The sequence below is a fragment of the Agelaius phoeniceus genome, chromosome 7 (genome assembly GCF_051311805.1).
Source record: "Agelaius phoeniceus isolate bAgePho1 chromosome 7, bAgePho1.hap1, whole genome shotgun sequence".
Lineage (NCBI taxonomy): Eukaryota > Metazoa > Chordata > Aves > Passeriformes > Icteridae > Agelaius > Agelaius phoeniceus.
The window spans coordinates 32,778,829-32,804,018 of NC_135271.1; the positions used below are offsets into that span (position 1 = coordinate 32,778,829).

The 25,190-nt window shown below is 35.8% G+C and overlaps 1 protein-coding gene across 2 annotated transcripts; it reads left to right on the forward strand.

Moving 5' to 3' along the window:
• On the forward strand, nt 1-22,870 carry SLC38A11 (solute carrier family 38 member 11). 2 transcript variants are annotated; one of them, XM_054636670.2, is made up of 12 exons: nt 1-334; nt 2,697-2,814; nt 3,232-3,306; nt 3,912-4,046; nt 5,692-5,757; nt 7,444-7,550; nt 7,712-7,791; nt 15,782-15,852; nt 16,677-16,838; nt 18,543-18,655; nt 19,327-19,458; nt 21,410-22,870. In XM_054636670.2, the coding sequence occupies exons 1-12, from the start codon at nt 287-289 to the stop codon at nt 21,653-21,655; spliced, it is 1,353 nt and encodes a 450-aa protein (XP_054492645.2). In that variant the 5' UTR covers nt 1-286; the 3' UTR covers nt 21,656-22,870. The 2 variants fall into 2 exon arrangements, with proteins under 2 accessions (XP_054492645.2, XP_077037602.1); XM_077181487.1 differs by lacking the exon at nt 16,677-16,838 and having other exon boundaries at nt 4-334.
• Nucleotides 22,871-25,190: the final 2,320 nt, after the last annotated feature.

Consider the following 25,190-nt stretch of genomic DNA (forward strand, 5'->3'; position numbering starts at 1 on the left):
AGGGGCCGCGGTCTCACAGCCCCCTCCCGCCCGTACGAGTCCTCGGTGCTCCTCCCGCACCTGACCGTGGTCCAACAGGTCCCTGCAGCCGCAGGTCGGGTCGGGCCGGGCTGGGTGCGGCCGGACCGGAGCACACCCGCCTTTCCCACACGGCGGAGGCGCCGCGGGACCGCTCCGGCCCGCCTGAGGGGAGCCCGTGCCGGGCGCGCGGGCCGGGCCGCACCGGCGCCCCCCGGCCCAGCGGCGCCGCGAGGGACGCGGCGCGCCCGCCCCGGGCCTGCCGGCCATGGAGCCGCTGCCGGCCGCGGAGCCACCGCCGGCCGCCGCTCGCCAGGTACCGGGCGGACACTGGGGGCAGGCCAGGTGTGGGACTGTGCGCGGTTCAGCGAGCCCGCCGGCACCCGCCGGACTTCTGTCTGCGGCTCTTGGGGCGGGGATGGGTGTGAGGAGCACCGCCGCCAGTTGCGGCGGCTCAGGACGACCGGCCACTGGAACGTCCCGGCTCCGCGGTCGAGCGGGCGGCAGCGATGGCCTTTTCGTCTCTGTTCAGGTGCCCCCGAATTCGTAGGAGGAAGAAAGAGTCCTAGGTACCACGCCGGGGGAGAAATGCGGTCTCGGGGACCTGACTTTGTGAGGCAGGGGAAGGGCGGCTGCTCGGCACGACTGAAATTCGGTGTCGCGTGAGCGCCGAGCGTGAGCGCCGCATCTCCTGAGCTGTGCCCATCATGTCCTGCCCTGCCCCATCATCTCCAGCCGTGCCCGCTGCTGTCGCTGCCGTATCGGGTGGCCTTGGCTGGCCCACGCCTCGCAGGGGGCCCCAGGAGAGGACCCTGCGAGAGGCGGACGCCTCGCGTTCATGTCTCCCGCGTTGTGCAGCTCTCTGGCCGGGCTCCCAGCTGGGGATCCCTCCCTGTCTGCGGGCCGGGGACACCGTCGGGAGCGCTGCTCTTCACACAGGAGCCGTTTCACCCGTGTCACAACTTTTTGTTGCCCTTTCGCCCATTGAAATATGTCCCTTCCAGCTGGGGAAAGGGACCAGGGCTTAGCAACGCACATTGTGTTAATTTCTTGTAACAACTGAAGAGAGGGAATTGGACTGTTCTATTCAGTGCAATTTCACCTGTACTGTGCTGTTAGTAGAGAGCATTAGAATTTCAGGAGTGAATGACAGTGATGCTTCTGTTGCTGAAATCAGTAGTGAAATAAAAATGTAGCACAAGTCTAGATAAGAAGCAGCTGAGGTAGAATGTTACTTATGAAACTATGTGATATGAGGAGGATAGGAAATAGTGGTTAGAATCTCTGTGATGACACAAAAGACTTGGGGACACCCAAGTGAAAATACTGAATGGTAGATTCAGAACAAATTAAATTACCTGTCTCTTTCTAGGATGCATAATTAAAACATGGCACTCACTAATGCATGATATTATAGATGCTAAAACCTATGCAGTTTCTAAAAAGGGAAAAATCAAGCAGCTGTCCGTTTAGAAGTGTGATACCCCAAGAACACAACCACTTTGGAAGTCCACAATACACAAACTCAGGAAAGCTGGGAGAGGAAAGTTTGCTAACTAGCTATTTTCTATGGTCTTATGCTTTTCCCTAGGCACCTTTCATGGTCATCACTCAGAAATGGGATACCACGCTCCACTGGGCTTTGATCTGAGACAGTATTATGTTAGTGCTGCTTAAGGATTAAAGGTTCCACTTAAATGTGTAGCCGTACTAGAGGCAGGAAGTCTTATGCTTGTCAGTTTATGTGTCTATCTACAGATGACTTCGATTTTTTTTAGTAATTTATTTTTTTTCCCAGGAATATTAGAAGCAAGCATTTGAGTTTGTACTATCTGCTATATATGTTAAATAGGCTTCTGCATCCATGAAATAGTGGTGTTACCTTCATACTTAGTGCACAGAACACAGGCAAGAATTTTATTCATTAAATGCTTGTTCCTCCCTTGAATTTCACAACTTCAGGTAAAATATGATCTTTCTGATGAATAATTCTGAAATGTTCTCTGGCAGCACAGTGGTGATCTAATGAGAGGATTACTGCATATTTATTATAAAGCTCTTTTATGAAGATACAAATATTAATTTTTGAAGCTACTGGCTACATATTGTGCTCTGAACTTTGGTTCTTTCCCACAGAAACTTTCTGGAACCAGCTGATTTTATAGTGTCATTAACTATTCATAATTAACTAAACCATTGAATGGCACAGAAATATTTAAAATACTGGATAAAACCTTGGATTAGAGTATGTTAAGATGCTGGCATGCTTTACTAGTAAGTCTTGAAATTAATTTCATTTCCCCAATTCAGGAATTTTTTTTACTGACCAATTATATTAGCCAAAATATTTTTGAAAATACTCGATTCACATTATTGCCTTAAACATGACTAAGAATGTCTTTGTTTAACAGCCTACCTCTGAGTTTATATATATTTCTCTCCTTCCACTTACTATTTTTCAGAGAATTACAGAAGATTATGGGTCAGACTTATACAGGAATTAGCTGCTTAATACCCCTTTGATTTCTCAGTGAAAAAAATGGGATTTACTTATCAAAATACCTCTACAAATCTGAGTCTATGACAATTTTTAAAAGATCTTTAATAGACTATGTGAAAAATAATTGTTCTCACCTATTTTTCTTATGTATAATGTTTTCCTTGTCTTCCTGAAATAGGTAGAAACAGATGACCAAATAGCCCTCCTTAGTAAGCCCAGGAATAAAGGAGGAAACAGTGATCTGGCATCAGCTGGATTTAACATTATTAATTCAATCATAGGATCAGGCATTATAGGTAAATCTACTTTTCTTTACTGTCCTGTATTCATCCTTGTTTATTCATGCATGACTATCCAGCTTGGACAATAACACTGATTCCTTACTTTCTGCTGCTGTTTTTAAAGATTTTTCTCTGTATTTATTTGCTTACTTTGCAAAAATGTTGAGGTGTCAATTGAGACCACACCTTAGTGATAAATACCCCAGAGTTTCTTGGCCATAATGGTCAGACTGGTTGGGCAGGTGCTGACTGAACTTCATACTTAAGCAACACTTTGTCCACTGAAAATTATATTTTGCAGGTGATTAAGCATGGTGGTCTAATCTGGGAGATTACTAGCATTTTTTAAAATCTGAGTTTTTCTTTATTTTGATTCTCACAAATAGATATTTGGAAAGAGTCTTCTAGAATCTCTCCTTTTCTGCTTTGCAGGATTGCCATATTCGATGAAGGAAGCTGGTTTTCCTCTAGGAATACTGCTTTTGTTTGTGGTTGCCTTAATCACAGGTACTCTAAAGGCAGTTTCTGTTGTAAAGATAAAATTAGTCATGCAATATTTTACCTTATCTTGAGCTTAATGATACCTTAAACAAGTATATCTATGACAGGTCATAAAAATGACTAATTTTTTCCTTGCCTCACTAATCTTTTCTGCAGATTAGTAAAAGTAGAGAATTACACTGTACAACATATGAAGCTGCTTTTTGACTGCATTTATTTTCATGAAGCCTTAGTTTCCTAGTCAAGGTTACATTGGAAAGAGTGTTCTTATTTTTGCCCTCATAATCATCTGTTTGAGTCCACTGTTAAGACTGGACTAATTAAGAGACTGAATCCTGAGAGGGTTTTATATGACTTTTAAAAATAGACCACAAAATGAAAACCTTTGATTGTACTATGATTTTAAGTATTTTTCTTCCAATATGAGCCTATAGCTCCTGGATTTAGTGGCTTGAGAGATTTTGTGAGATTTCTCATGCCTGCTCTTCCTAGTGCCACTGCTTTTCTTCTTAGAGCCTTTTTTCTTTGGTTAGAGGAGTGAAAGAAGGTGAAAAGTAATCAACCACAAGTTGGCTCATATCATCTTTAACAGTAATTTTATGTTTTAACAGATTATTCCATTATATTGCTGATCAAAGGAGGAAATCTGTCCGGTACCAAAACCTATCAAGAGCTGGTCAAAAAAACCTATGGTCTTGTAGGTTATCTAATCCTTTCAATTCTCCAGTTTTTATATCCATTTATTGGTAAGATCACATAAAATATAAATGTTTAAGTTTTATAAGTAACAAGCTTTTTCACATTACTGTATCATTTCACTGATTGAATATTAAGAACTATATAAAGAACGTACTGTATATGCTTCTTTGCTATTTAAAAAAAATTAAATTTATTTTATGGGTTCTGAAGAATGAGGAGGTATTAAATGAATTGAAGGATCAGAATAATAGAATTGAACTGAAATGTAATAGCAGAGAAATTCATGATTGCACATATGAAAATTAATGACCAAAGTAGCTAGAAAAAATAGCAAACGAGGTTCTGTTCTAGATTGAGTAGCAGAGCACAAAGCTGATGTGTCTGAAAGAAAAGGAAAATATGAATTTAGGAGTATACTGAATTAGTATATTTTCAGAGATGTGATGTTACTGTAATTGGAGAAGCCACTGTTTAGGTCTTGCTCTTCAGAAGCATTCGTTCAGCTTCATGCCCAACGAAGTACTGGGAAATTAGGCACTCAGACCCCTTGGAAGAAGAAATAGTAAATGAAGCAAAAGGTATAATCTGGGCAGGAATTTATTAGACCAGAAGTTTGAAATAAAGTTCTGTTCTGAATCTGTCTCCTGCTGTAGCAACATAATTAAATCAAATCTTAAATAGTCTTGATATTTTCACACATGGGGCTGCAAGATGAGATGACTTGAGATATCAAGAGTCTGACTTGGTGATCATGAAGTCACAGATCAAAATTCCTATTTGGGTCTGGCTACAGATACCTGAGATTTTTAAGGGTGGCAAGTTGCTGTTAGTGCGGGCAACAGTGTTATACGTGTAATTGTACTCCTTTGTAAACCAAGTACTCCCTTAATAATACAGAAAAAGAATTGTAAAGGTCTTAGTCCTCACCATAGAGCTATGGTTATGCTCTTGTATGTGTTTGCATTAATTTATATAAGTAGAGTTTATGACTTACAATTTCACAACAATGAATATTTATGTATAGTTAATGTCAATACCTAAATATGTGCTGTCTAAATACTAAAGATTTTGATAAATATAATTTGTGTATTCATACACATGTGCACAAATTTACGAGCTGTTAGTGTAGAGTTAGATAAGAATGAAGTAGTAGTGTTAAGGCCACAGAACTTAGTAATGAGAGGGAGAAATTGAAGTCCATATCTCATCTCTTAATTGATTTTCTCCTTCTTTCTTCTGGTTTAAAGAGTTTGCTAGCTTTTTGCATGAGCTGGAAAGTCTGTTGTATTTAATTGAAGAGCTGATTATTTGACTAACACAGGAAACTTACTAAATAGAAACAAGCATTTGAAAGTAAACTGACAAAGAATTGCTATCAGAAACAAACAGTTTTAGAAAGCCTTTTTTATCCTCTTCTGAAGTAAGTTTATATGGCCACTCAGCACAATAATCTTGCTTATCAGGCTGCATTAATGCTTAGGTGGTACCTGTTTAAAAAAAAGCAAAAAAGGAAGTGTTAAAGAATTATTTTTTTAAACCTGAAACTTTCAAGTTGTTGCTGCTAGCCAGAATTTATCTTAGAGGGATAGTGCCATGTAATCCTGAAGTCTACAAAATGTGTGTATTCAGTGTTAATCAAATATTTTGCATATGACTTGCATATATGCTAACAAAAAACTTATTTTCTTTAAGCTATGATCAGTTACAACATAATAACAGGAGACACTTTAACTAAAGTTTTTCAGAGAATTCCTGGAGGTAAGATGCATTTAAAAATTTTAAGAGTGGGGGATTATGGATTGGATAGAAGTGTAGCATAGGTATTTTGCAATTACCTGTAATATAGCTTCTAAAGTACTCTTAAATTTAGTTCAAATTAAGGACTTGAAGCATATGTCTATGAGTGGGGCTTTTTGAGTTTGTTTTTTTTTCTTTAATAAGCCTTTCCCAAATAAAATCTATGAATCCTAGTCCTTGGCTAGCAGTGGACTCACTGTCAGTGAAGAGACCAGATGCTTCAGTGAAATACTAAGCAAATAGAAGTGAGTCTTCCACAGTTGGGTATTTACAAGATTATTGGGTTTTGTATTTTTTTAGATGATGATGATGATGATGATAATAATAATAATAATAATAATAATAATAATAATAATAATAATAATAATAATAATAATAATAATAATAATAATAATAATAATTTAAATAGTGAAACTGTACTTCATCTAATGAATAATTCTGGATAAGTTGCAAATAATATAATGAATGTAATGCTTTTTAAATCATGCTCCCTTGTTTCCCTTCCTGTGCTCTAAGTTTTCACAGCAGCATCAGTGGAGCAATTTATGTATGTGTTTGATATCTACTTTAGCACAAAAGCAGCTAAATTAAAACATTCTTCACTGGGAGATTAAACTGAGAGAAAACATGCATGTAATGAAGTGGAAATGTGAATTTGTATGAACTGTTTCATTTCCACAGGAGAGCTGTAATTTTCAGCATGTGAAACCTGAAAGGTGGATGTAGTTTTGTCACAGTGTGTTGTTCTGTGAATAGCTGATCAAATTGATAGTGACAGTAGATATCTAATACTTTATATATAATATGACTTCTGTAAAAGGGGGAATCCCCAGCATGGCAAATCTGATTACCTATGCGGTAGAATACTTGCCTGGAAAGAGGTGGGAAAGCTTTATCATCTCCCAAAGAGGGAACAGAACACTGAGTTTTCCATGTCAATTGCCAGTCACTTTCCAGCCGTAATTTTTCATCAAGTATTCATTCAAGCCAATGATTTATGGTGGCCTCACTGAAACTTGGAGATGTTTTATTTTAGGTTGTCATTGCCTTGAAAAAACACACCAGTTGTGCAAACAAGTCCCACTGATTGCATGGAATATTATAAGAGCATTGTTGCCCTCACATGGTAATCTACTTTGCAAGTGGAAGCCAGCTGATAGTAGGAAAGGAGGTCCCCAAAAGAAACCTCAAAATTAACTTATTGTAGGCCATTTCTTAGAGAAAAATGCTGTCCTAAACAGCACAATAATTGATGTCAACCCAGAGTATCAAAAAATTCTCAAGACTAAATGGCAGAAAGAAGGAGAATTTTTTTACTTTCAGTCTCCCAGCATTGACCCAGACGTAATGAAAGACATTAATACCAATCTATATGTAGGAATCCAGACTTTGCAATTTTGGTTTAATATATCCCATATGTTATGCATTTGGTTTGAATTTGCAGAATTCTTGTGTTCATGGCCATGCTGTGCATGGCTTTCTCAGTGTTAGTTAATGCCTAGTTTTCAGTATTACTTAGCCTGAGTAACGGGAATAAAAAAAAAGCTTGATCACCAACAGTTTGTTACTTACAACCTTTCAAATGTAGCTAATCTTTTCCTCAAGTTAGTCTCTTAAAGAAATAAATTATTTTCTTTTTTGCTTTAGTTGGGGTGGATAACGTGCTTACAGACCGTCACTTCATAATTCTTCTTACCACCATCATCTTTACCTCACCTATATCTTTATATCGAGACATAGCAAAATTGGGAAAGGTAAATCATAACAGCAGTTGATTTTTGGTTTATTGTTCTCTATGCTATTGAAAATAAGTGCCAGTCATAACTTTGTGTAAATAATTAACAAATGCATTATGCTGCTCAAAGGACCACCTTTCAGCAGCTTGCTGACTGAAGTCATGTTTTTACCTTTACAGGTATCTCTTCTTTCTCTGGTTCTGACCATTGTCATCCTGGTTGTTGTGATGGTGAGAGCAGTAACCTTCAGTCCAGAAGTGTGAGTATTCTTACACTTGCTACAAAGTGAAATTCGTTCATATAGAAACTGTTATTTCCCTGTTGCATTTACCTGCGTAGTTGTAGAACGTGCCTGCTTTTGAAAAATTTCTATCAACAGTAATACAATGATCAGCTAAATATACTTCATCCTTTGTAATCTTTTCTTCTATTGGGTATAAGCAAATTTAAAGTCTCAAAACCCCTAGAGATAAAAGGGGAATTATGGATGCCTAATAGCAGGTGGGTCCTGAATTGGCATGTGAGATTGTTGGTCGTTTAAGGGTTTTGTTGGGTTTTTTTTGTTATTATCAGACTGCCTATATTTACAATCATTAAAATAGCTACTATCTTAGGAATATTTCTTGTTCTGATAAGATAAATATAATAATTTCATAATAAAAATAAAATACAAATACTGTGAATTTTTTTAAAACAACACAGTAATAAAATCTTTATTTTGTCATTTGAGAAAACTGTATGATACCAAAAACTCTTACTCATGCATAATCTGAAAGTAATATTTAACATTGGACATTGGAGTGTTCTAGACAATTTAGTTTACATAAGTATGTGTTGTGACAATATTTTTATTTATTATATTGCAAGAAAGTGCTACTAATCTATTATTTTTTCTTAAAGGCTTAGAAGGGCTGTCTTTCTTCTCATCCTTTAAATGTATAGATTTATTAATAAAGATGAAAAATTCTACTTCTGAACGTGCTTTTTTATTTATTGGAACAGATTTATATGCTATTTCTTATGTTTCCCTCAGTAGATTCTTCCACCAGGATTGTTTCAACAGTGTTAGGCACAATTGTTCAGTTGTATTACTGCTGTGATACATGGGTTAATTGCAGGGTATTCAGGTTTAATGGTAGGAAGATGCCTAGAATAGCAGTTTCTTAAGTTGTACCAGATGATGTTGTCTATCATCCACAAAATCTCTCTCTCAGAACAGTGTGGAACTTCCCTCCCCACCATATTTCTGGAGCAGCATGTTTTTCACACTGTGTGTCAAAGGGGTTTTTAAAAGGTTAATCTCAAAACTCCCTGTTAAAAAAGGAAGAAGCTATATATAATAGTTACTGATAACCTTGTTACTATGGTAACATTTCTTCTCCACAGTTGTGATGCACTGAAAAATATGGAATGCATGGTTTTATTTTTTCTTACAATACATGCCATTTGGTTTTGAGTGATTCTTGAAGTTTTACTTCTTAATTCTTTAGAGACTTCCGTTTCTGCCTTTACACTTTTTGTTTTCAAAAATGCATCCACCAAGTTGATAAACAGTTGGCAATTTTTTTTCCTCACCAACATTCTGTTAATGTCTATTTTTACTGTCTTTGCTATTTTTATTTTACAGTTAGACATAGTTTTAACAATTAAAGTATATGTCTGTCTTCTATTTTGTTGTATTGTGGTATGGATTTTTTTTTGCAATGAAAAGAAAGAATACTGCTATATTTTAATATAGGTCTCATCGTATTACAAGTGAAACAAGTGAATTAACACTTTTACTTTGAATCCTTATTAAAATACAATAGAAGTCAGAGTTCACAAATAGATTTTTAAAAATCATTATTGCAAAAGCACAGTCCTTGTATCTGTCACATAGGAAAAGAATCTGTACAATCGTGGATAAAGGCTCAATGGGGAAAAGAATATTTAATCCCTAGAATTGTTATATGGCAGAACTCATTATGTTCCTGCCATTGATGACAGGTGATTGCAAAGAACAAACTAGACAATTCCATGGTTTTCCATTCCAATCCTTAACTGGCCTTTTCTTATGAATTCTTCCTGTGTATGACTCCATTTCATATTGGTTGCTTCTTGCTGCTTCTAACCACAGTGGATATGAACAGCAAACTATTTATGCTTTTTCAAGTGCTTGAAAAACACCTCTAAAAAAGCTGTATTTTGACCCCCTTTGGGGATCCTTTCTATAGACTAAGCACAGTTCCTTTAGGGTTTCTCTTTTTGTCATTTCCTGTGCTTCTAATCATGTTCAATGGCTGCCTCAAGTCTTCTGCAAATTAAAGTAGAATCATGGTGCCCCACCTGCCTGGGATATTCCCTCTGAGGAGCAGAGAAGATGATGTATCTTAAATGCAGAGTGTTGTAAGGTCCCATTCAAGTGTGTCCCTTGGGGATTGCCATGCCTCTGTTTATGTAACCTAGTTTGATGTTAGCCTCTTTGGAAGATAGCATGATATCATGAATGCGCCTTGAGTTTGCAGTCTAGTGGAACTACCAAGCATGAGATACTCTGCAGAACTGTTTGCCAGTGATTTTTCCTTTTCTCATGAAGTTTGGGAATTTTTTTGTTTGTTTGTTCTCTCTGCCTTGTTCTTGTGAAGTCTTTTTATCCTCTGCATAACTGTAGAATTTGTCATTACAGAATTGAATGCTGCTTTATCAGATGATTTCTCCATTTACCAGCTTCTTTATGATTTTTCTTTTTTTCATCCTTTTCTCTAGCATGATTGTGTTAATTGCACATTTCATGCTTTCCATTAAGGACATTTTTTGCTTTTTGTTCCATCATTCAAGTTGTTCAGAATACATTCAAAAGTACTGGACTCAGATCAGGTTCCACTGGAATCCCATTTGGATATCTTCCTGCTTTGATAATTACTTTCTGAGCAGTAATCAGTTTTCATTTACTTTTAGATTTTTCAAGGTGAATACTTCTTCCCTTTGAGAGGTACAAGATCATTGTGTGGAAATGATAAAACATTTTTTGCTTAGCTGCAATCCATGCTCTAGTTGAAAATTAAATCTTGTTTGGATGACAAAGTAATTAAGAATATTTTCTGCAATAACCTGAAACTTTCTGCAATGTTCTAGACCATCAGAGAAAGAAAGAGATGATTACTATTTTAAACACGAATTACAAGATTTTGAGTGTTGCTTCTTTTTTTGTTTGTTTTCGTCTTTATTTGCTTTGGGCGTGGGGCTGGTTGTCCAAGGACATTTTAGGAATGTTACTGTCACATTCTGATGAGGAAAAACAAAATGTATTTAAGATGCGGGATTACTTGGTTTAATTTATTTCCTCTTATGACAAATATAAAACTTTTTTTTTCAGTTTTGGTTTTGATAACCACCATCCATATGATTATTGTTAACTGAATGACACAATAAACCTGCAGATAGAATACAGTGTTCTGGATTATTAAGAGTTCATTCTCAGTATTTTAAGATGTTGGATAAAATTACATTTTGACCTGATCTCTATAGCCATCTGCTTACCCATGGCTGGGTATTTGTGTACTGTGATCAGAAAAAATAGGTAGGAGTTAACCTGAACTGTCAAGTGCAGCATGTTGATACTGCATGAAATAATTTCATGCTTCTAGCCTGAAACTAAAATTCCTTGCTGTAAAAAGAAATATTTTATGTAGCTTATAAAGAGGGATCATTTTAATTTAATTTGGTGTTCTGTAGCAAGAATGTTATGATGTCAGTGTCTCCATAATACATAAATGTCTATGAAAAACTTCAAGAGCATCTGCTACACATAAAGAGGATGTGAGAATTACTCAACTGGCAGCTGATTCCAAGGGTAAAACACCAAGGGCTCAGGAAAAAAACTTGAAAGTAAAAAGCTGATTCTTTCCTTTATATAAAAAAATCCACTAGTAAGCAAAGGTAATCTTTAATGTGTGATAAAATTTAAAAAACCCAACTAAGCTACTTTTATATTTACAGAACTGTTAAGTTATTCATTAAGGAAGAAAAAAGAGTAGATATATAGCTGTATCTAAGTTTGGCTGACATAATAGCTTTGCCTTGTCTGTGTTCTTTCACAAGATGACTTTGATTAATATGAAATCCAAGGCTAATGTGAGCTGCACTCATTTTTTTCCATTATATTGATTAAAGTTATATTCAGCATCTATGAACTTTTCAGTATCTTTAAACTTCTAAAGTTCAAAAACATCTAGAAAGGTATTTTACCTTAGAATAGAATTAAATCAAAATATTACAATTAATTTCCTAAATGTTTAAATCATTGAATTAAACCTGAATGAATCTATGAGATGATTCTGGATTATATTGTTAACTGTTGGTTTGCACCTAAACTTGGCAGTTTGACACTGATCTTCAGCCCAAAACAATGGAAGTCTTGCTCATTCCAACACGTAGCTCCCCTGTTATATGACTGTTCCTATCTAGAAATCACCTTTCTTTTTTCAAGTAAGTGTTGCATAGCCACAAGAGATCAGGGTTGAGATTGGGGATATTTCTTTCTCTTGCCTTCATTAAAGATGTTTTGCTTCTCATGCACTCTTATACTGCAGCATTTCTATATAAGTGACAGAAGGTTCTTTTGTATAGCATTGCTCTTAAAATGGGGACAGTTATGCTGCAAGTGTTTTACAAGAAGTAAAAGAGAGGCCATCTTAGACTGCCAAACATAATTTGTTCCTCCTGACCTGGATGCTTACCCTGTTAGGATGTATTATCCTTTGCCTGGTTATTTTTGTTCTTCTCAGTTTTCCTGTTCTTATGTAGATAAAAATGAATATTTTAAAAACTTTTTAGAACTGATTAATATGTTTATTATGGTATATTTTCACTTACATATATTGAAGACTCAGTACAGTCTTATTTTCTTACCTTCTAGGTCTTCTTCATTGCTAGGCCTCACTACCTTCAGTCTGTCTTGCTTTTGTCCTAGTTTCAGCTAAGACTTTTTCCCTGCATGGGAACTCCCTTAGGCTGTCTTTTTTCTCAATCTTTTACTATTTTTATTCCAAGAACTACATGTAAATTACATCTCAGGTTTTACTTTGTGTTTCAGCTTCTGCTATATATGATAGACAGTACAGCTGTCAGCAAGTGCATTTAGTTCAAAAATGTATTTCTTCTCTTACCTTTCATTGTTTCATCTAACTAATACTTCTTCAGTGTGAAAAAAAACTTCCTGTTCATGCAAGCATAGCCTATGTTTTTGTACACTGAGTGAGAAGCAGAGAGCTAGATGATTTTTTCATTCATGTATTTTCACAGCTAATACTATTCTTGTATAAGCAGCAGTTAAAATCTTTCCCTAATAACTCCTAACAAGAATGTAGGTCAGAACAAAAGTCCCCTCTCAAAAAAATCATCTTGAACAGTAGCAGCAGGATTGAAAAACCACAAGAAGTTATCCTGTATTCTTGTGATATTCTTTCAGTGTGTGCATGCATCTGCCTACAGAGATGCATATATTAAATCAATTTGCATATGTTTACTTTGACAGATGATGTTTCCATTAGCTGCCCTTTGGCTTGTGAGTGATTTTCTGTGATTGTTCACTATATGGCTCTTCTATAATTAACACCTACTGTCTTCTGGCACAGTTTTCTCCTTCTGAGAAGTTTTTCTATGAAGTCGTATTTTATATAGACGCTTTCATGTCACCTGCACCCTTTCCCAGGAGCTTTTCATATGTCTATTTGTTCTGCAGACTGAACTTGGGAGTAATTTCCTATTGATGTGATCACAGTTCTAGAACCGTTGGCTCTCAGTTCCAGACACTCAGAAATGAAATTTCTGGCTGTGTGTTTTCACTGCATGAGGTCCTTCTATTCCCACAAAATGAAAATGTTTTTCAAAGCACATGCAGCAATATATAAATTACTGAAGAAAACAGCACATCTGTACCAGAATACATTGTAGGACATTACAAGCTGCTGGTAGTGTTCAAATCAGGGATCTGAAATTCTTCCTCTGTTCTGCGACTAGAATGGAAGGAATTTATCTTCTTAGGCTCTTAAATAAGCAGGATTTTGTTCTTTTGGGATTTTTCCCTAATAATACTCCTAATCTGATTTTTCATTCATCGCTAAAGCAAAAAAATATTTTAGTCTTTTGCATATTGCTAGTGCATGAGCTAACACTGTGCAAGGGGAAAACCAGCTCCTGTGATTTTTTAAAATTAATTTGACACTTTATTAAAAATGTTTCAAGTCAAATTCATATACTTTCTGAATTCCCTTTTTAAATCTGTATTTGTAGGAGCTCATAATATAGCTATAACATTGCACAGGGTGTACCATTTTCACAGAAATTAAATGTGTTTCGGGCAGAAGTGTGTCCTTTCTTGTTTTTCAGCAAAAATGTGTTTCATTCTTTATTTCTTTGCATTTAAAAATATTTTCATTTATAAGGTATTAGATGATCTAAGTTTATTATTAATAGGAAAGAGCCAATGAAAACTTCTGCCATCAAATGAAAATACAAAACAAATTTTCATTTTGTATGTTTATTATCAAAGCTGACCTCTAGTGGTTACAGAGTGGAACAGATGGAGTGTTAGCTTCCTTTTATACTCTTTTTATTTTGAAATTGTTTTGCAATTTTTCCAATCAGATGTGAATGTTTTCCTTAAAAACATTACATTCAAAATTATTAATATTAATTTTCCAGACACATCTCTAGGTGTAGTGATTTGAAATCAGTGGCACTGTAATATTAAGGGAGCTTTTATAAGGAACAGCAGCAGCTATAGAGGGTCAGAACTCCAATTTCTCAAGACAAATACCGGATAGCTCTATTTCATCCATAGTACTTTACATCTACTTGCTGAGTCTGAGAGTATTTTAGGAGGGCCATATTCAGCTGCCAAAGGCTTGAAGCAGTATGTTACAGCAATTCAAGACAATATACTGTACCTGAGGACAAAAAAAAAGGGAGCTTGATTTTATCTTCAGGTTCTGTTAATTTCAAAGTTAAGCTTCGCAACCACAGCTTAAGAGCTGAAAAGCTGCTCTAAGTCTGAACCGAATGTGAATGAGGTACTTTAAAACTGGGTTTTATTAATACGGAAAAGGAAGGATTGACTATTTGAACTCAAGAAATAGTAAGATATGAGTTCTGAAAGAGGAAACTGCAACTTTTTTTTACTTTTTTTTTACTATTATTTTTATTTTAATCTGTTTATTTTTAGGGGCTGGAGGTGTAATTTAAACATTTGAAAGCAATGAAACCTGGTATAGTATATGCCACTGCAGCTGTCAAAACCAGCGAGAGGGAGAGATCACAAAGAGAGGGAGAGATAAAGCTGCCATTGTTACCTTCACAGAACTGGCCTGAGTGCCATACTGCTTCCTAGGGCAGTAGGAAAAGAGCATCCTAAGGCCTCAGGTGGCAGCAGCTTTCCCTCTAAATAAAAACAGAGCAATTAAGGTTAGCAGTAGCCAACTGTTTAAGAGCAAGCTTCTCTGGATTATTTTGCATTGTCTGTGCTTTAATATTACAAATTCAATATTTAACTAGCTTGTGAATTTCATTTGATCTTTATAGCAGATTATATGTCTGGAAAAGGATATTTTGTGTCCTTCCCTGATTTTTCATTTTTGCTCTTTATTCCAAAATGAAGTTCATGCAGTAAATGGTTTTAACAAAGTTTGCTGATGGTCCTCCTCTAAGCATTGCAATTACCACAGATCCAAATCTATGAGCATATCTTAGAGGAGGAGGTGTGGGGAGTATTACATTCTTGCCTTACTGTAAAAGTCTCCATGTACTCTCTTACAATTTCTTTTATGTTTTGGGAAGTAGTGGAATCTCTTTACTATGAGGAACAGTTGGAAGAGGTGTAAAGAAGGCAAACTCCCTCACTTGATTTGTAGCCTAGTAAAATAGTATCTCTAGACTGCATTGATTGCATGTTTAAATTCAAAGGTAGAAATTGCCTCTAAATAGTCAGAGGACATTTTCAGTTGAGATAACCTTAGTCAGGATGATTTACAGCTTTTATCTTCCATCTTGCTGTTTCTTGGTATATGCTGCCTTGAAGAGTTGAATTTACAAAACTGAAATAGGCTGACGTTTTTGACTGTAAGCACTGGTTACAGAAATACTTGAATCAAAACAAGGGAGATGAGAAAGGTATCTCCCTGGTTTCAGCTTGTTAATAAACACTGGGGCTATGTCAGAGAGCAATAACTGATATTTGAAAAGAGGGTAACCTATTTAAATGTCTGTTTTAGACCCAAATCAGAAAATGCATGGATATTTGCAAAACCAAATGCAGTACAAGCCGTTGGGGTGATGTCATTTGGTAAGTGTTTTTTGCCATTTGGGTTTTTTTCCAATAATCAATTGTAAGAAACTATTTATTATTTTGAAACTAGAACTATTTAATATTTTGAAACTAGATTTTTTTTCTAATATTCACATTAAACTGGTGTTGAAAAAAAAAACCAAATTGTGTGAATGATCCATATGAATGTCATTGTTATTGTGTCAGACATTAACCTCCTCCAGTGTCCATTTGGCCCTGGAGGCTTGCCACTGTAGCAGAGACAGTGAGTGCAGCTCACCTGTGCAGGTCATCCTAAAGCCCCTGCATCAGTGGGTTTGTCTAACTGATAAACTAGGGGCTGGGATCATTCTACATTCCCTTGGGTAACCTCTAACAGAAAAGTCCTCATTCTGAAATCTGTTCCTGCCTGCAGGATCTGCCATATTATTTCTTGTTGGCATTGTGATAATCTGAGGCCTCCCAATGATTGCTGCTGCCTAAAATGGATGCCAAATGAAGTCTGAAAGTAGCAAATGGCTCTGTAGATTTAAAATAAAAAACAACTTCTCAAATCTGCTGCTGGGATCTTAAGTAAAAGGAGGAGGAAATAGCTGTGGAATGGAAATGTGGAGGGTGGAAAATGGCATAGCATTTGAGGATAATGTAATCAAAATCATCTGAGGATGAATATAAACCTTCATCAAATCAACTAAGCAAGCAAAGGTTCGAGCCATTTATCTTTGCCACTCATTGCAAGATTAATGTTTGTATTTAATAATGAGTGGATTCAAACTGTGCTGTGTCTCTATGCATTTATGCATGAATTCATACATTTGCTTTAACTGTCATGTGTGTTTCAGCATTCATCTGCCATCATAACAGCTTTTTAATATATGGGTCTCTGGAAGAACCCACATTAAAGAATTGGTCTCAAGTCACACATATGTCTGTGGCCCTTGCTCTTATCATCAGTGTAGCGTTTGCTGCCAGTGGATATATGACTTTTACAGGATACACAGAAGGTAAACTGCTTGATCCCTCAATTTTGGTGCTTGGTATAATCCCTACGTTTCTGCCTTCCTGTCTGATTTTTTTTCCGTAAACATCTTGGTGACTGTAAAAATGCAAATATCATAGTATATTTGGGCAGAAATAGGACATTCCTCATAGTTACCCAACAACCAAAATGTGATCCAAAAATGTCAGCTACATGCTAATAGCTGTCAGATTCTTAAGCATAAGCCTCACAAGTGAAAGTCCCATTTGAATACTTCCATCACTGAAACACTTTGAGGACTACGCAGCTATGATTTATCCACATGGTCCAGCAGCAGAGAGCAGTAAGAACAAAAATTTCCTACAGGGTATCTGGTATATATCTGTATACATTTTCTTACATTTTTTCTTGTCTGTACTAATACAGCATCTTAGAGTTAGAGGTATTTCCTATCTTTGCAACAGCTGTTCTGGTGTTACTAATCCTACTGTCCCCTCTGTGGGTATATGAATACACGTAAATATATATAACCGATGTTGCATCATGCTATTTAACATCATTTTGTTGAAGTGAGAAAGGTATGTTCATAAGAACAAGGTATAAATTGGTTTCAGTGCATTACTTTCTTCAGAGAAAATACACATTTCATAAGCAAGCATATTTTCTGTTACTTAAGAGTGATTGTAGGAGGAGGCTTCCAGGCTTTTTTCTTTTCTGATGAGCAGCAGCATTTAGTTGAGAAGAAAGAAATTGTAGGATGGGGACTCTTGGTTTATCTGTCCTTTTTTCCTGCCTCCAGTGCTTACTCCAGCAGAGTAAGTCACTGTAATAGATGTACTGTAGGTAGACCGAATGCAGGCTGGCTGAGAGCTTTGAGGTACAGAAAACTCTTCCTGCAGCTCCTCCTCAGCTTATGACTCTTGTGTGTTAGCAGGTTCCATCTCACCTTCTGTCTTCCCTGCCAAAATCTTTTGGCTGTTTAAAGTACACCTTATTGCTTCTTCAGTGCCATTGTGATTCCTAAAGTGGTAAATCATGAGACACTGTCATAACTACATAAAAGAGAACTGATACATCATCTGGTCACTGTCCTGTACTGTCTCTTGTTCTTCAGAAATCATTATTACAGATGCACAGTAAAAAAAAAGCAAGTTGATTTGAAGTTTATAACGATGCTTTTGTTTTTAGATATAAGATGATTTGCTTGGTAATAATCCATACGTATACAATGGGCCTTTGAGGTCAGAATACTTAACATTCTTTTCTACAGCTTATTAGCTGTGATTTGATACTGTCAGGGAAATGAAGTTCTCCACAGGCAACTCTCACCTTTTTTTATGTAATTGTTGTTCTAGGAGTTCTTAGGGAAAATTTTATTTTCTGCACATAAGCTTTCTTTCTGAATCTGTCACATATATATTTATTTAATCAAACATCGGCATCTGTGTTATGGGGAAGATAACAGATGAAAAACTCTGATATATATATATAAAAAATATTTTAAAATGTTTTTTGAAGATAAATGCTACTTGAGGTAAAAACACTGCTTAACCAGCAGGATAAGCTGAAAGTTGTTCCTGGACATAACTTGTGACTGTAACTAGTTTCTAGTTACGTGTCAGAAGAGGGGATCAGAAAATCTCAATTACTCCAGTAACCTGCACTTCAAGTTGCAAATACAGGTAAATTATGTGAGGTTCAAGCTAATTGGTGTTTTGCTATGCCTCAGGAGATATATTTGAAAACTACTGTAGAGATGACAACCTTGCTACATTTGGAAGGTTTTGTTATGGAGTTACTGTAATTCTGACCTTCCCCCTTGAATGTTTTGTGACCAGAGAGGTAAGAATTTATTACATTTTCCCTTTAACACTGTTGTTATGTATTAATAATTTTGTCACATTCTTAATACGTATTGTGGCTGAAGTCTATGGTTGATCTGTGATAAATAGCAGCATATTTTATCCTGCTACATGCAGTGAGTATGGGGGACTGGTTGTACTGTTTAGACACTGGCTATATAATGTTGTTTTACATTTGCTATAATATTAGTTAACGTTATTATTAATAATTACTTAATGATATCAGGACTGCTTAAAATTTCAAGTTTGACATAAATGACACTGTTGTTATAGTATTGAGAATAGCCAAAAATACGTACTTTTCAATCTTAATAGTTTTTCTTTTTAGAAGTATCTCCATCTGGGAAATTCATCAATTTAATGAATAATTGTAAGTGGATTTATTCTGTAATGGGCAAATGGGAAAAGAGGAAATTTTGAAATCCTACTGGTAAAACTAAGTAAATTTGGGAAGTGTTCTGCAATTTTAGTAATGATTGTTGTGAATAATTTTTGGAAGCAGATGAAGATATTTTCTTGAAGCAAGGTAAGTAAAATTCAGCCAGTGCATTCTCACCCATTCCTTTAGTTTCCTAAGTAAGAAGGTTTGGAGTAAGTTGTTTGATAACATAGGGAGAAAAATCAAGGTTTAAAATTGTGATTCTGTTTCAGGTGATTGCCAATGTGTTTTTCCATGGGAACCTCTCAACAGTTTTCCATGTTGTTGTGACAGTAGTTATCATTGCTGTGGCGACTGGTGTATCATTAGTGTATGATTGCCTTGGAATAGTTTTAGAGCTGAATGTAAGTGAACCTGTCTACTCTTCTATTTAATACATCACTTATTAATAAATAAGAACTTTTTTAAATCCACAGCTCTACTGAAAATCTTACCTAATTTGACATAGTCAGTAATAGTGTTAGAAGAAGGAATTACTGCTTCAAACACAGATAACTAAGGGTGAAAGGAAGTTCAAGAAGTAAAATTCATATGGTTGGGGGAGGGTTTTCGAACAGTTTTGTAGATAAGGCAAGTGGCTATGACCTACAAAATGTGTTAAGCCGCAGCAGAAATCACTGAAACACTCACTCAAACTGTATAGTGGTACTGAATTTAGCATTTCTTTCTTCAGTCCCTGCTTCTGATTAAGTTGGCAGATTACTTAGCACTGGGGCAGATTCTAGTGACTGCCTTCTGCCACGGTGGCAAAAACCACAGGGAGGCAGAAAGAAAGAACCAGTAGTAGCTGGTTCCACAGCTACTACAGTAGTGACCACAAACATGGTCACTAGAAATATACAATCAAGAGCAAGCAAAAAAAGCAAGCATTCCATCAATGCAGTGGGTTTTTTTTTCTTAAGCAGTTAGTCAGTAGTCAAGCTGATAGCTTTATTCAGTCACAAATACAAGTTGATAGTCAGGCATCTGCATGGGTAGGTCCTATCTTGTGTGGGTTTTTTGCTTTTCCTTTTTAAGAGCGAATTTGACAATACAGCTGTAGGTATTTATTGGATGTAATAATTATGCTCAGAAAGATTGTTCAGTCTTGATATCTAGCAGTAGGGAAAACTGAATAGACAGAGTATTTACATGTGAAAGAAAGGTGATCTATCTTTTCAGTTGGCTTTCTGTCCAGCAGAAGAGCTGTCTTTTGGCTCTTCACCACACATGGCATTTGATATTATTTCTCTAACCCTGGTTTCTCTTTCCCTGCTTTCTGGTTTTAGAACAAAACAGAAGCTATTGTGTTTGCCTGGTGGTAATTCCCCAGGGAAACTATTGGGTCATATGGGAGTTAAAGGATTTTCTTTGTTATTCTTTTACTGGGATGCTGGTTTGTGTTACTTCACAGACCTAAAGCTTAATTTTCATGGAGGAGATACTTTGTGCTTGTACCTATTTCTGATGTCTGTACTGATGACTGTTAACAGGTTCTACCATACAAATATTGGAAGTTTTGTACAAATGATGATGTAAATTTATTACTTAGGCTGGATTACCATCTGGCCGTAATTAAATTGAAACATAGTGTTTGTTAAGTATGTAACTAAATAAACATTCAAAATTTCTACATAAAATTGCTCCCTTTTGGCATGTAACTCATATGCCAGTGTGCAGTGGCTTTACTATAAAAAGAATTTTTGAAAGTGCTTTTTGTTTGTCCCTTTCTAAGAGAGCATTTAAAGAGCAGCTGAATTTTTAGTGAGAAGAAAGGTTCTACTTTGTCAAAAAGAGCTTTGCTTTCATAGGGAAGTCAACCTAAATCAGGTTATAAATGTCAAAACTGCTCAGAATTCTTTGAACTGCTACATGATGCTTCCACTTTTCAAAAAATTTTATTCCTTTTAAGGGCAGTGTTATATCTAAACTCCTCCATGGAATTATCTTAAATATTTTAATTCAGTTCAAGTATTGAAGAATTTTGTTTAGACTTTATCTCTTAAGCTGAGAAACTTTGGGAAATAAGATTAAATGCTTCTTGCAATGTTAAAATATTATTCTGGATCAGCAAAGCAAAAGCATTTAAATAAATCTTAATTATTAGAAATAGTTTAACAGATATTTTTGCATATTTTTGGGACCATTTTTTGGAAAAAAAGGTTTTCCATATAGCAACACAGGAAAAGGGCTTTATCCTCTGTTTTTACTGTCGTGTCAGTCTAATCACAGCTGTTTAAAAATTTAGGTTTTTTGTTCTTCACATCTAAATAAACTTGCTAATGAGTTTTTTCTATTGCTCTTTCCCACACACAGGGAGTTTTGAGTGCTACCCCACTTGTTTTTATCATCCCATCAGCGTGTTACCTAAGGCTGTCCAAGGAGCGGTGGAACCATCCAGATAACCTCATATCCTGCCTGATTCTTGTTCTTGGTGTGCTAGTGATGGCAGTTGGGTTTGTCATGACTGTCTTGCATCCCCAGGAATGTAGCCATGGAAAAGAAATGTTCTACTGCTCCCCTAGTAATGTTTCTTTACACAACAGCACACTTCCACCCTAGGTATTTACTTACATACTTGATTTTATGCTGCCATCCTTTTTCAGGTGAGACTTCAGTTTTAACTTTTGAAACACAAAATCTCAGAGGTGCCTTTCAGTAGACATTACTTGAATAACTTGCAAGCCTACCAAAAAGGTTGCATTTTTTAACCTTAGTCTGCAATGCTGTTCAAAAGCGATAAATTAAATGTTTTGGAATATAAACCTTTCCCATGTTTCATTGATTTAACTTAGTTTTTATTAATTTTATAATCTTTCAAGTGTATTTATTAGCACACTATGGTATGGGGGTTTTTTGAAGTCCTAAGAAAAAGTATTTTTGGATCTCTGTGTACTACAATTCTGCTCTTAAATTGAAAGACCCTTATTAATTCTGTGTTTGATTTTGCTGTGACTGTCCTTTAGAGCTGAAAGCTTTCCTTTTACTGGATCTTGAGTCAAAGGAAATTTTTTATTCTGACTAAACTGTAATGGATACAATTTAATTGTAACTGTTACACTATGTGGTCTTGTAATTAAAATATATTGCACAAATAAATCCACAAGAGTGGATTTCAAAAGATTGACCTAGGCAGTCTTTGTAAAAATTTCAAGATCGACGAAGAAGGAAATTACATTGCAGCTCAATTCTTACAGTTATAATATTATTCATTATTTCTGAACCTGAATTGAAACTAATACTCTAAACCTGATTATCATTCTAGTCCTCTGTTGCTTTTCAGTAAATGACTAATGATTTTGTCATGATTTGTCAAATTTTGGTGATTTGTTACGTTTTCCAAAGTTCATCTAACATCAAGGATTCATGTATATATACGTATGTGTATAAATATACATATATACATAAGTATATATAAAAATAAACTCACATGCCTATAGAATAGGGCTAATTTGAGGTTGAGTAATATGAGTATCCTCAGTCATATCAATGCTGTCATTTTGAAAATGTTTTGTTACCAAATCAAAATGTGTACTTAATTTTTGCATTATTGTAATCCTAGTGGTTCCTCATGCCAGCTAGATGTGTAATGCTGCTTCATTTTTATGCTGCTTAATGAGGATGGGTTTTGTCTTCATCTTGCATGACAAAGATATGTTATTAAAGACTTCCAGCTAAACAAATGTCTAAGCAAGGGTCACTAATACTTGTGATAATATTTGTGAGAAAAACACACTTTTAAAAAGTAGTGCTTCCAAAATAAATGCTTTAAATATACCGGGGTTTTTTGTTATTTCTTTGGGATTTTTTTTTAAGTTGTAAAGCTATTAGAGAGAAGCGTGAGTATTACTGTGCTTTCATTTCTCTACAAAGTGTCAGCTTTGGGGGTGATAATTTATTTGTTCTCCAGGTACCTGATACTGTTCACCAAGAATTTTTCTCACGAGTTTAGATTCAGTAATAGCTGATTTTTTCTTAGCTGTGGGTGAATTGTTACTGAATAGATTAACTTTTTTTCTATGCCAAATGGAGTCAAACCCAAATAATATTTCCTTGTGACACCCAAGGAGATCTTTTTGATCAATCTTAATTCTTTTATGAGCCTTGTTGTTCTTTTTTTTTTTTGAATTTTTTTTTCTTTTAAAATAGGTTACTTTGTTTCAGGTATTAATTATGAACTATCTTTGCTACAGAGTGTCAATGGAATAATTTCCATGTCATTCTACTGAGGCTGTGTTGTTATTAAATCATGTTTGTATGTCCTTTATAAAGGATGAGTCTTTATATGCTTTTCTGCTTTATAAATTAAAATTAAGGAATTCTTTTTCACTGTTCATTTTAATAAGTGTAAAGTCTGAAGTAGTAATGGTCAGTTAAATATTTTCATTGCTGCTAAAGCTTCTCTTACTCTTAGAAGTTTCTTTTGACAAAACTAATTGAATTCATGTAATCATGCTCAGCAGTTTTTATTTGTGAATTTCCCAGGTGAAGATGGGGTTCTCTCAGCCATAAATATATTGAAAATGGGAGGTTGTGTGTCAGAGATGCCAGAATTTAAAGTTAACTGCTATTTGCCTAAATATATAAAATTATAAAACCCATGATCCCTTCCTTTCCAATATTACGTAGTGAAACCTACCTTATTGAAATGACAAATAATAGCAATCTGGTAAATTCTTTCTTAGAACCTAGGAGGTCCAAATACAGAAAGATAATACATCATAACAAAAATTGTGATAACCATTGTTTCTTGCAAACACTTAAGACTCCCCAAAATAAAATTGTAAAATCTATTGGGAACCTCTCACTTGCCTCAGCATGTGCAGGATCTCAGTACAATCTTAGTACTTCAAGCAGAGGTGTGCTGGGAGTAGCAATATCCCCAACTACAAATGCCCTGTGGTGACAGAACTTCAGAGTGCATGGAGGGAGAAGAATGTTCCACAAGCACTTGCTGGCAGGATTTTCACATCAAAAGCTGGTAGTGTGACTCACTATTTCTCCAAGCTCCTCTCTCCAGCTGAGAAGGCATTTCAGGACACCAGATGTACAATTACCATTCTCACAGGAGCTAAGCAGACAGTTTATGACTTTCTAGAGCAAAGTGCTTCTTACCAATCGCAGAATTCTGAGCACTCACAAAATACTTCCTCCTAAAAGTTTGTCAGATGACCAAACCCGATATACTACCTGACTTCTAGAGAATTTTCCTTCCTCCTCAAGTTTCTCTCTGGAGGGGGAAGCAAAATGGCTCAGGTTTGCTAAATGGACATATTTCTGTATATTTTTCACACACAAAATCTTTATATCTCATATAACATGCATACATAACATATATTTTCTGCATCCGATAGGGGAAGGATATTTATTTACTGTATACACTATTTAGTATTTGTGACTCACTGGAGAACAAAACTTAAAAAGTAGTGTGAGGATTTATTTGGAGTCTGGTGGGAACATAGGGTAAAAGGGAGAAAGTAATAAAAGCAGCAGAGTAAACAAATGTACTGGGAGTGCAAAACATGAGATTGAACAATTCAAACATAATTCACAAAGAAGTTCTACTTTTAGTACTTCTGTTTTATGAAGATCTAATTTTAAAGTTCTTGAGTTTTGGATTTTTTTTTTAAGAATTGATGTAAATTCTAAAACATTCAAAATTTTAATTCAGGCTAGTGAAGGAAATAAGTACCAGCTTTCCAGTTTCTGTCATTCAGTGCTGTTGGAGAAGTTGAAATTCAGGCACATGCTTAATACATGACTCAAAACTCTTCATGGAGAGAAAGTAAACTATATGGTTATTCCTCTTTCTGCTTATCTTTCTGTTCTAACTAAATGTTGATTCTAGGTGCTTCATAAGCAATACCATATGGAAAAGCTATAGTTGCTGTATGAAATTCCAAACTAGCATTGAAGAAAAGTTCAGGAAGGTCTGAATTTTCACATGTGATTTCCTAAAAGAGACAGTATCCACTAAACCCTGGAAATTCCCAGCAAGATTCATGGACTTAATGTATTAATACAAATACAGAAGTAATGAACCAAAGACAAAGTTTAAAACAAGTGAAAATTACTATAAGACACTATAAAAATAAAT